General features: G+C 32.3%; 1 protein-coding gene across 5 annotated transcripts in view; it reads right to left on the bottom strand.

The window, feature by feature from the left end:
* The window catches only part of Adar (Adenosine deaminase acting on RNA), a 59087-nt gene extending 50275 nt beyond the window's left edge, over positions 1 to 8812 (bottom strand). The window contains exons 1-4 of one of the 5 annotated variants that reach the window (XM_073085085.1): positions 8573 to 8812; positions 5090 to 5106; positions 2919 to 3000; positions 1342 to 1412 (exon numbers count right to left, since the gene is read on the bottom strand). In XM_073085085.1, coding sequence (XP_072941186.1) covers positions 1342 to 1412; positions 2919 to 3000; positions 5090 to 5106; positions 8573 to 8603 — 201 coding nt within the window. In that variant the 5' untranslated portion in view covers positions 8604 to 8812. Of the gene's footprint in view, positions 1 to 1341; positions 1413 to 1922; positions 2099 to 2918; positions 3001 to 3148; positions 3168 to 5089; positions 5107 to 8572 lie in introns of those variants that run through there. The other 4 variants (XM_073085086.1, XM_073085087.1, XM_073085089.1 and 1 more) reach the window with 4 other exon arrangements.
* Positions 8813 to 12816: the final 4004 nt, after the last annotated feature.

Here is a 12816-nt window from a genome sequence, read left to right on the forward strand (position 1 = left end):
AGTCACCATTGATATTACGTTTGGGGAGGCTGATATTGCATTTTTTTCACCCTTTTTAGTGATGACATACTAAAGTCTATATTAATATAATATAAAATTGTATAAACGTGATCATGAATAAAGGTAAGGTCTGGATTGAACCCACCCGCTCGCTGCTCGCTTAGTTTTATATTGTCTTATATGTTCCAAGCTAACCTAACCAATTCAATAGGAAATGCTAGCCTCCCCCGACGGAATATCATCAATGGTGACTAATTGAAGCCACGCATGCTAAAAAAAATATTGCATTGATTTTCGGAAAAGTAGCCAAACTGTATAATTACCCAAATTTTACCCTATGGACACAAGGGACCCGCACCTAGGGCCCAGCCACGTAGGGCTCCCAAAGACCCCGAAGAGAAACATTTGCACAACACACATAGATTAGTAAAGATACTTCGCCGCCTTGAAATTGAATGAAGCCACAAACGGCTTATTAGTAAGTTCTTTTTTGAATTCTTAACAAATAAAAACATTTTTAGAGAAAATTTACGAATAAATAACTAATACTGCGTAATTAACATAATAAATAAATAATTATTTCAAATATTTCAGGGACTTTTTAGCACGGAGACTTGGCAAAACTTTTTTACGCAACTATTTCAATTCTCAAAACTGGGTACATTTTCTTGTTAGGAGTGAGTAATCTTTACCAATCTATGACTACACATAATATCTAAAAAGTCTACCATTTCGCACTTGGCCTGCGCGGTGGACTGACACGAGACCCGTGCCCAGCAGTGGCACAGTAATGAGTTCATGATGATGACATAGATAAAAATTACAGTTCTCATTTCTAATTACTATAATTATCTATTTTATTTTAATAATTACTTTTACTATTAAGGCATTCTTGTGTGCCCAAGGGCTCCAGAATTCCTTAAGACGGCCCTAATCTTTATATATATATTTCTTATGTGTGTGTGTCACTGAACTCCTCCTAAACGACTGGACTGATTTTGATGAAATTTGTTGTGTGTGTTCAAGGGGACTTGAGAATGATTAAGATTCACAATTTAGTCCGTGGGAAAAGGTATTTTTAATTAATTTTTAATTCGTAAGTAGTTATAGAATCGGAAACTATTCATTTGATCAAGTGATGATCTTTAGCAAAGTTGTTGTCCAAGAGCCCACGAGGGTTTGGGACTTGGTAAGACCAATTTTCGACAGATGGCACCACTGTCATTCCAATGCAAGTACAAAATTTCCGTTTTATGTATGTCATATTATTTCATTAAAATGCGGGCGAAGCCGCGGGCACCAGTAATAATCATATGTAATACAAATGTAAAGATAACATACTTGCAAATTCCATTTGAATCCCGCATCGAGATGTATAGATGGCGCTGGTCTTTTCGCCGGGGATGGTCCATCTACAAAACAATCATAATATTAATTATTTTCTTAACTAAACCATGCAACCTTTTTGAAGTTACGTGGTCGATGCCATATGGAGCTGTGTCAAAGGTGGTAGAACCCTTTGTGGTTCGACTCCGGACGCACCACTGCCATACCTGTCTGTTATAACAGCAGTGTAGCGCTGCTGTGTTCTGGTTTGAAGTGTGTGGTAAGGGAGACATACTAATCCGAGGCGTTTCAACTTAAACCTTAGGGCTAGCATCGTATCTGCGACCTCAGGAGGAACATGCAGTCTATATAGTAAGTAGCTGCTGCCTATGGACATCTGTAATCAACCTCAGATAACATTAGTTACCTGAAATCGGCTACAGTGCGCCGCTACCCCTGAGGACTAAGCTGGAATGCCTCGGAAAAGTATGTCTCCCTTACCACACTTCAAACCAGAACACAGCACCGCTTAACACTGCTGTTATTAGAAATAGGTGTGGTGGTGCCGCCGGAATCCACTGTTCCTCTAACCCTACCTTCACGTAACCTCAATTCCGATTGTGTCAACTCGCACATTTGTAAACAATTGAAAGATATTAAAAACACAAACACACATATAATTTATATTTTTTAAATAATTTATTTATTTTTAAATAACTTTCAATTTGTATCAAATTTTATGCAAAAGAAAACACAAGCCGGAATAAAATCTATGACATTTCAATAAGATTTTTCTGACTACCCTCATTATGGAAAAAATATGTTTCATTTAATTTTATACATAGCAAAGGTGTTTTATCTGAACAGCCAATTGTTTATTTTTTTTTACTTATAGCTTTTATTTAAGTATCATACAATTTACATTTCAATACTAACAATACACAGCCAATTAGTATAATATTTTTTTAATTACTTATAAGTTTATTTTATAATTATACACATGATTATAAAAAATAAGAAAAAATTATATACATATATTTTTTTTTCATATATAAAAAAAAAAACAAATTTGAATAACGCCAATAAATAGTCATATTTTTTTTTCAAATAAAAGAGATAAAAGATAATAAATAGATAGAATAGCTTGGGAAAACATATTATAGTGTATTTTTAGAACATGAAAATCTTGCGCACGCATATCTACACTAACATTATAAAGAGGAAAACTTTGTTTGTTTGGTTGTAACGAATGGGCTCAAAAACTACTGGACCGATTTTAAAAATTCTTTTACCATTCGAAAGCTACATTATCCACGAGTAACATAGGCTATATTTTATATGAAATATATTTGATAAATAGATTTTGAGGCGGTACAAAGTTTGTCGGGTCAGCTAGTGTTAAATATTAGGAAAACCGAAAAGTAACAAAAATGTTTGAAAAGCAATTATTTATTAAAGAAATCTTAAATGCTAACCAACAAAATAATTTGAAAAAATTATAAAACAGGACGTTATTAAATTTCGATTTATTTTTAGGTAAAAGTCCAGATCGATTATAAATAACGGGTATGGCAGAACTAGGATAGTCCTACCTATTCTTCTAGGGGCGGTTCGTTTCGGCGGCATATTCCTACTCGGCATTATTGAATCCGTAGATGAACTAACTATAGTGCTCTGAAACAAGCCATAACACGAATTTTATGCATTATAATTACTTAACTAGACAATAATTAATAACTAGAGAATTATGGAAAATAAATAAAACCTGATTGCTTAAAATAAAGTCTAAATTACTGCCACAATTTAGATGATTTCAACGCACCTCATTTATATTATATTATTATAGTCGTCACATTTTAATACGTCCATTTCGACACACGCCATCGCTAGGCTCTAAACATACAAATCGATAACCAAAGAAACCGATTTTTACGACAAATCGATTAAACCATACATCGTACTTAATATTTTGTAAACAGAATATTTATTCTACATTTTTCTAAATCATCTAAATATTCAATAAAAGGGAGAAAAGAAAATAAATTGTAGTGTAAATTTAAAAAATAATCATTTTTAGAAGATTAAATAAAGCATCGGTCGTAAAGTGTATTTTTTTTCGTTTTATCAATCACTAAGAAACAAAGTTTTGATTATATTATTGTTGTTATAATGAAAAAGGGATAAATAATTAGTTATTGCTAATTCTAAGTTTCGATTATTTAAAAGTTAATCGATTATGGTTTCTTCCGAATGCTTTGAAGCTGCAAGCTCTAACCGTCACGTGGTCGTATTCTGCCTACTAAAAAGTTAGTTTAAGACATTAATGACATTGGGATGGCAAGTGTCAAAATAGGCCTATTAAATGTGACGAATATAAAATCCGTCAAGCCATTTGATGTATCAGGGCGTGTCAATGAGACGTACATATATACATAGATACATACATACATACAAGCATACCCGCGAAAATCATTATTCACTATAGTCAGGCAGTACATATTAATTAGGCAATGATGGCCATATAAAATTACATATTCTACACAATATGCAAGAAATAAATACTTCAATAAATATAGTTCAAAAATAGTAAAAAACACGCTTTTATGATAAAATCAAGTAAAAGTAGATAATAATTTTCAATCTAGGAATCAATTAAGGAACAGTAAATAGTATAATTGTTGAAAAAGCGTGGGGTGCTCCACTTATCAGTTTTCGAAAAGCACCCCATACATACATACATACAACTCAAGCTGATAAAAGCGTGTTAATAAAAATAAATCTGTAGATATAAATGAGATCTGACTATTTAAGATACATTTTAGGTCAGTCGCATAGATTAGTAAAGATACTTCGCCGCCTTGAAATTGAATGAAGCCACAAATGGCTTATTTTAGTAAGTTCTTTTTTTGAATCCTTGACAAATAAAATCATTTTTAGAGAAAATTTACGAATAAATAACTAATTTACGTAATAATTACGTAATTTACGTAATAAATAAATAATTATTTCAAATATTTTAGGGGCATTTTAGCACGGAGACGTGGCAAAACTTTTTTACGCAACTATTTCAATTCTCAAAACTGGGTACATTTTCTTGTTAGGAGTGAGTAATCTTTACTAATCTATGGTCAGTCGGTGAAAAAATTAGGTTCTCTTATAGAAAATGCTACATGAAAAGTGAGAAATTTTAAATTTAATAATTTATCATGCTAATTTTGATTTATTATAATGTTGCTTCATAAAATAGTACATTACAATACGAGGACGAAAAATTTTTTTCTGACAAGTGTGAGTTTGCAGGCCGAGCCGCAGGCGAGGACTGCAATCACACGAGTCAGAAAAACATTTTTCGTCCGCGTGTTGTATAAAATTTTATATTACGGGGTCGGAAATGGGGGTTTTGCGCACGCGAAGCGTGCGTAAAACGTCAATTTACGCACGCCGTGATATAAAATGTGTTTCGTATGATTGCCTGCCCCACAAAAAGCTATGCCTGTATTTGATTGATAGAAAAATATGGCTTTAATTTAAAAAAATGTGAGGTTCTCAATTTAATTGTTCTATATGAATCAATTTTGAATAAATGAGATTTGAATTTGAACATTATTCCTCTATTTCTCTATACCTCTACTATTATCTATGTCTCTATGTCTACTATTATCAAGCCCCAAATATCTAGTATAATTTAATCTGAAATGTTATTAACATAACATAAAAAATGAGTGTTTTGTAACAAAAGCAACACACTGAAAACTACACTCACCAACTCATCAAAGGTGTCTGAAAAGAAGAATAAATTTAATTTTATGCTTGTGTTTATAATATTAAATTAATCTACTATCATTTTTTTTCTATGTATATATGGTATAGTCCGCGCCAAACTGCTAGTCCGCTCTGAAGTTGTTGCGAGCAGGTGTCATACAATTTGCTATGGCGACACGATTCATTTCTATATTCAGAGCGGACTAGCAGTTTTACGCGGAATATACTTAAAACTCCATCTGTTTGTCTATCTGTTTACTCCGGCTAATCTCCAAAATGGCTCCAAAATCACACGAACTTCGACTTGATGAATAATTAACCACAGATAACCTGCATATACGTAACTTTACCTGCATAATGTAAGTATTAGAAATTAATTATCACTTGCAAATAACTATCACATTTAAACAGTGAAGAAAAATATTGTGAGGATACCTGCATACCTGAGAGATTTATAAAAAAAAAATCTCAAAGGTATGTGGAGTCTACCAATACGCACTTGGCCAGCGCGGTGTACTATGGTCATCCTTCTCATTCTGAGAGGAGACCCGTGCCCAGCAGTGGGACAGTAATGGGTTGATGATGATGATGAACTTAACCTGAGGTTATACACAGATACAAGAATCCTTACTGCCCGTAAAGACTTGGAACACTTGAATAAGTATGTCTCCCTTACCACACTTCAAACCAGAACACAGCAACACTTAACATTACTATTAGGCAGGAAAAGGTGTGATACAAGTAGATTTTTGATTTTTGAAGGTGGTAGAACCCTTTGTGGTTCGACTCCGGCAGCACCACCGCCACACCTTTTTCTACCTAATAACAGCAGTATTAGGCGCTGCCGTGTTCCGATTTGAAGGGTGTGGAAAGGGAGTCAGACTTTTCCGAGGCGTTCCAGCTTAGTCCTCAGGGGTAGCGGCGCATCTGTAGCCGACCTCAGGTGGGAATATCTAATCCTATCTCAAAAATCTGGGGTTGATTACAGATGTCCATGGGCGGCAGTAGCCACTTACCATCAGGTGGACTGCATGCTCGTCTGCTACTCTTATATTATAAAAAAAAAAAAAAAGATTTGGTAATGGTGAGCAATATAATTCTTAGAACACTATAAAAGCACCATTGATAAGACAAAATTGGCTCATAAAAGGACATCTTTGTTGTATAAATACAACGATGGATCCTTAATATACAATGTATTTAATTACTTCTAGGATCCTCACTCATATTATATACAAAGGCAGTGATAGCCTAGTGGTTAAGAAACCCTGCCTCTCGGTCAAGGGGTTGATGTTCAAATCCCAGGCATGCACCTCTGATTTTTCGAATTTATGTGCGTATTAAAAATTAATTATCATTTGCTACAAAGGTGAAGGAAAACATTTTGAGGAAACCTGCATACCTGAGAGATTGATTAAATAAATAATAGTTAAAAAAAACTAAAAAATACACTTTTATAAAAAATTCGACCAAAAAATGAAACATAAATAATAGTTTAAAAAAACTAAAAAAAATCACTTTTTATAGAAAATCCAACTAAAAATAGAAAATGATATTTTTTAAATTTGTATTAAGAATAGTGTAAATAAGATAAAAATATTTTTTATTGTAAAAAAAGCGTGGGGTGCATGGTGTCAATAGTTATAAATATTTTATTGATAGATATTGAGTAGAAGGATCATCATTTTGATAATATCTTAAAAAGCACCCCACGCTTTTTTTACAATAAAAAATATTTTTATCTTATTTACACTATTCTTAATTCAAATTTTAAAAATATCATTTTCTATTTTTTAGTTGGATTTTCTATAAAAAGTGTATTTTTTTAGTTTTTTTAAACAATTATTTATTTTTCATTTTTTGGTCGAATTTTTTATAAAAGCGTATTTTTTAGTTTTTTTTAACTATTATTTATTTTTCATTTTTTAGTGATTATTTTAGCGATTATTTTAACGATTATTACGTAGCGTATTATCAAGTTTATCTTTCGAATCAGCATCAGCACCTTTGCTTAGCAGTGCAAAAATGAATATTGGGTCATTGTTTAACACAGCTGTATGAAGTGGTGTTTTACATTGGTGTTTATTTTTATTGTTAACGTGAAAATCCCAGAGGAGTTGTTGAATGACATCCGAATTGCCAATGCTAACTGCTTTCTTTTATAATTTATACCATATCCCAGGTCCTCTATCTTGGATAAAAGTAATCACGGAAAAAGGATGATAGAGCATCTTTTAAAAACAGGCGCTGATGGCAATACTCAAGAGAAAAACGGTCAACTGCTTTACATCTAGCCATTTCAAAAGGACGTCGTCCAATCATCGATTTAATATTCCAGCAGGATGATGTTAATATCAAAAATAATTCTAGAATTTCTTCTCGTTGTGTTGCTGCTGCCTGCAGAGATTTTAAAACTGTTAGTAGTTTAATTAATTTTACAGCTCGAGTTAATAATATAAGTTGTGACTATGACGATGAGCTGAAATCATATATGCCTTTACATTTGGCAGCAAGAAATGGGAACAATGAAATAGTGGAAATCTTGTTAAAGGAAGGTGCAGATGTTGAAGTGCTGAATGAATAAGGATGATGAGACACCGCTTCATGATGCTATTAACAACGGACGCGTCGAAGTTGAGGTCAGGTCAGGTCAGGTCAGGTCAGGTCAAGTCAGGTCAGGTCAGGTCAAAATATTGAATTGTCATCGGTCCTTAATAAGTATGCCAAATTTCAAGTTAATCCGACGTTTTGAAGGGGGTTAAAATCATATTCAAAGATTCCGTTACATACTAACATACCAACATACATACGTCTGAAGCTAATAAAAGCGTATTAAAAAAAACTCTAAGGTATGTGAAGTCTACCAATACGCACTTGTGCGGTGGACTATGGCCTAATCTTTCTCATTCAGAGAGGAGACCCATGCCCAGCAGTGGGACAGAAATGTGTTGATGATGATACTCATATTAAGAACAAATAGAATTATGTCTATTGCATATTAATAACTATTTTTTTTCTTTATAAGTTAGACAAAATACAATTGTTGTATGCTAGAAATAGGTGTGGTGGTGGTATAGTACACACAAAACTGCTAGTCCGCTCTGAAGTAGTTGCGAGCAGGTGTAGTCATACAATTTGCTATGGCGACACGATTCATTTCTATATTCAGAGCGGACTAGCAGTTTTACGCGGACTATACCTCGCCACTGGCTAGGCAGATACTTAAATCAATTATTTTTATTATAGGATTCTGATATATGCGTAAGTGTTAGTGTGTGTAGATCATTAAAATATGGAAACTTAGGATATATAACAAGAATAATTATTAAGTGTATAATTAAATAGTAGAAAAACAATTGGCGAAAGTGTTGAATAGAGAGGCATAACACAACAGGAAAATTTTAATTATATTGTCCGAATGCAAGGAATGCATTTGTAACCGGAAGTGGATAATTAAAAATATATTATTCCTATTCCAACTCACCGTTTTTAGTGAAATCCGTATTCGTTTCCATAACCTAAAATATTATTTGTAAATCATGAAAAACGTGTACGAGGAATACTGCACAACTATTTCTTATACTATAATATTGCATTTATAAAAATATAAACATTAAAACTGTCATACGGGAACTGTAACGGCTTGTTTACAAATTATTCTTTTATATCAACAATCAATCCTCTCATCACAATCGTCGAGAAATCCGCAGTGTTTAATTACGAATGTCATTTAAATGTCACTTCTTTATTTATTGATTTGTTGATACTAAAACTGTCTTTATTCTACAATCTATTCCTAAATTAAATTTTAGTGGTAATATTATTAATAAATTTACCGTTTTACTTCATATTATTAAAAGTAACATTGAAAAATATATGAAAACTATATACAAAATATCACACCAAGTTACTGAACGATTATTCAAACATCATACCTGAAAAACGTCACTTCCGTTTCTTATTAAATTAGCGGGAAGTTCCCGTAAATTATTTCCCGACGGCAACTAATTTAAATTGATCAATTTCAATTTTGATCGGGTCGGTTTATATTTTTTATCGTAAAATAGTATTTTTGTAGATAAGCAGTTTAATTACTGATTAACATTATTCGCAAGTGTTAAAAGATTATTATTAATGTATTCCATATTAATCATGTTTGAATCCCTATTATTTTACGCACATTAGCAAATAAAAACAGTAGAGATCTTCTTAGTAGAGGTCGCGTTCCGATCCGGTAGTAGTTTAAGAAAATATTGTATATTTTATTTAAAACACACTTAAAAAACTGCAAAGCTTATGGGTACTGCAAGCTTGGTATGGTACCGCAAGGCTTATGGTTCTGTTACTGCTGCTTCTAGTAATCCCAACAACATAAGTGTCATAGATTTAACAGGCAATGATACAATATATTCTGCCTCTACGAAGGGGATTACTCGATGCAGCAAAAACAAGTTAAAAAAATATGTAAAAATCAATAGATATATACATAAAACCCAAACTTTGTTAAATACTCAAAAGAAATTCCTTAAAACTGTGCCAACCACAAAGAAGAGGTTGCACTTACTACAAGAGCTTAATACATGTACAATTGAATTAGAAAACAATAGATTAAAATATGAAGCTGAAACACAGACACTAAATTCCGAAATAACAAATTTAGAATCCTCACTGCAGATGATGACCTGCATGTATGAGAAAGCTCAGGCTTTGGTCGAGAGGCACTCTCAGGCTCTGACCGACCTCTTAGAATTAAATAAGTTTAATGCTGCCCGTTTGCAACTGTTGGAAAGTGATTTTTTGTCATGTGGTTGCAAATGTGCCAGCGAGTCACAGCCGGGGTGTGGGCTTTCACCTCCATCTTCTACAAAAATAAAACCTCAGTCATCACTGTGTGTCAGCTCGAGTTCATTAAATGTAAACAACAGTTCCCTTAAATACAGTAATGATAATGTAATGATATACTGCGATGAAATTGGTAAGGACATGGGAAGTTTACTAAGTTCTCTCTCGGGACGATCAGTATTAAATAATTGTATGCCTAATGCATCTTTCCATGAGATTATGCATAATGTATGTAATACTGAATTAAAGAATAATACAAGCTTAGTTATCTTTATAGGAAATAGGGGAAATGTGAACAAAAAGCATTTATTACATTACTTGGATACTTTGTTAAAACTTAATTTAAAGGAAATTGTAATGTTTACATTCCCCTATAGTAAAAGTTTGCCAGTCGAAGAGAATGATATTAGATATAAGTTAAATATGACTTTGCACACTGCAATGTGCAATAATAATAAATTTCATTTGATTGATACTAACTCGTTTAGTATGAATTTTTATTTGACAGGGGATAATTACTATCTCCCTAGATTTTATAAAAGACGGATAGCTGTTGTGCTAGAATTTTATTTTGACATTTCTGCCAAAAACTTGGCAACCAAACCTGCTTCTATTGAGCAGAATAATAATTTAAAATTATTGACATCCAATAATTTAAATTTGACATTGGAAAATTTAAATTAAATGATAGGACAACAGAGTGCACCTCTGGCAAATTATTTAATTTACAACCATTGTCAAATAGTAATTCATTTAATAACATTGACATATCAATAAATAATTATGTAAGTAATTCATATGAATATAATAATAATAAGCAAATTAAGAGACATATTTCAAATAAATGTCTTCATATGGGTAAATTTAGTAATAATAAAACTAGCAATAAAAAGTTTTCATCTCTAAAAATATTGCACCAGAATATCCAGGGTTTTTCAAGTAAGGAACTGGAACTGGAGTTATTTTTAGAGAGTAACAATTATGATATAATTTGTTTAACAGAGCACTGGTTAAAACAAGGTGAAACACAAATAAACTATATAAATCACTTTATTGCTAGTTCGTTCAGCCGTGAGTCAGCTATCCATGGTGGCTCATTAATAATAACTCGTAAAGGTTTAAAATCAAGAGAACGCTTGGATATAGTGGGGCTCTCGGTTGAACGTGTTATTGAATTATCATGTGTCGAGCTGGATAGCCTTATTGTGGTTAGCGTGTATAGGCCCCCTAACATAGAAACATTTTCTAGATTTGAAGGTGTAATGGAAAATGTTTTGGATATTATTTGCAAATGTAAGAAATATGTTGTTGTTTGTGGTGATTTTAATGTGAATATTTTAGAAAACACCACATTGAAAGTAAAATTACTTTCCTTATTTAGATCATATAACTTAGAATATAGTTTTTTTGAGCCAACCAGGGTGGCTTCATCCTCTGCTACTTGCATCGATAACATTTTCTGTAACTGCTCTGTAGTTGAAAAATCTATAATAAATCAGATTAAATCTGATCACAAGGGGCAGTCTGTCCATATCCAATATAACATATCCAAGGAAGGGAACATAAAGTTTCTTCATAGACCAATTACAAGTCACCGTTTATTAAAATATAATAAAGTGCTACTAAATAAGTTGTCAGTTCTGAACCATAGCACTTGTGTTAATAATTTATATTCTGCATTTTTCTCCACAGTGCACACAGAGTTTAAAAAAATATTTTCTGAAGTTAGGTATGAAAAGAGTACTAGACTTAGTTTTTGTGAATGGGCTACTAAAGGTATTCGTCTAAGTAGAAGTAAACTTTTCGAGCTTTATAGTGAAAGAGAGAATAACTGTAGCCCTCACTTCAATGAATATGTTCGTAAATATTCTAAAATATTTAAATCAGTTTGTATGACAGCTAAATCTAAGTTCATACATAATAAAATAAAAAATGCTGATAATAAAATTAAAACAATCTGGAAAATAATTAATGCCGAAACACGAACTTGCAGATTAAGTATCAGTAAAGTATCTCTTACCACTGAACGTGGTCAGATTACCTCAGATAAAGAAATTGCACAAGAATTTGAAACTTTTTTCTCGAATATACCATTTAATACTACTAAATTTTTAAAATCATCCCCAATTAAAGCAGTGACCATCCTTAAAGAGAATTTAAGTCAGTGTCACATTAAATTTAAATTTAGACATATTTTAATTAATGACATATTAAAAGCTTTTAAAGAATTAACTGTTAAAAATACAGAGGACATTTGGGGAATGTCAGTAAAAGTTTGTATATCAATCATTAAAACTTTAGCTCCCTACTTAGTCACTATTTTTAATATGTGTGTTGATCAGGGCTGTTTCCCTGATTTAATGAAACATAGCAAAATAATTCCATTGTTTAAGGCAGGTGATACTAAAGATCCCAACAATTATAGACCCATCTCAGTACTGCCTGTTCTAAGTAAAATTTTTGAAAAGATCCTCTTACAGCAAATGTTGCTTCATTTTAAACTTAATAATCTTTTACATCAAAAGCAATTTGGCTTTACTAAAGGCCGTTCTACCACAGATGCTGGTGTTCAATTGCTGCGACATATTTTTGATTGTTGGGAACAAGCACATGATGCTATAGGTATTTTTTGTGACTTGTCTAAAGCTTTTGATTGTGTTGATCATAAAACCTTATTGTTAAAATTACAATATTATGGTATTCAGGGAAATTCTCTAAAGTTGATAAATTCTTATTTAAACAATAGAGTCCAACGAGTGCAAGTAAATGGAGCATTATCAGCAGGTTCTAATATTAAAATAGGTGTACCTCAGGGCTCCATCCTAGGTCCGTTTCTATTTTTAGTTTATATAAATGATTTGCCAAATGTAGTAAAGGATTTATCTG

The sequence above is a fragment of the Epargyreus clarus genome, unplaced genomic scaffold, assembly GCF_041222505.1.
Source record: "Epargyreus clarus isolate Ecla_fem2 unplaced genomic scaffold, WU_Ecla_fem_2.2 ptg000022l, whole genome shotgun sequence".
In the NCBI taxonomy this organism is placed as follows: Eukaryota; Metazoa; Arthropoda; class Insecta; order Lepidoptera; family Hesperiidae; genus Epargyreus; species Epargyreus clarus.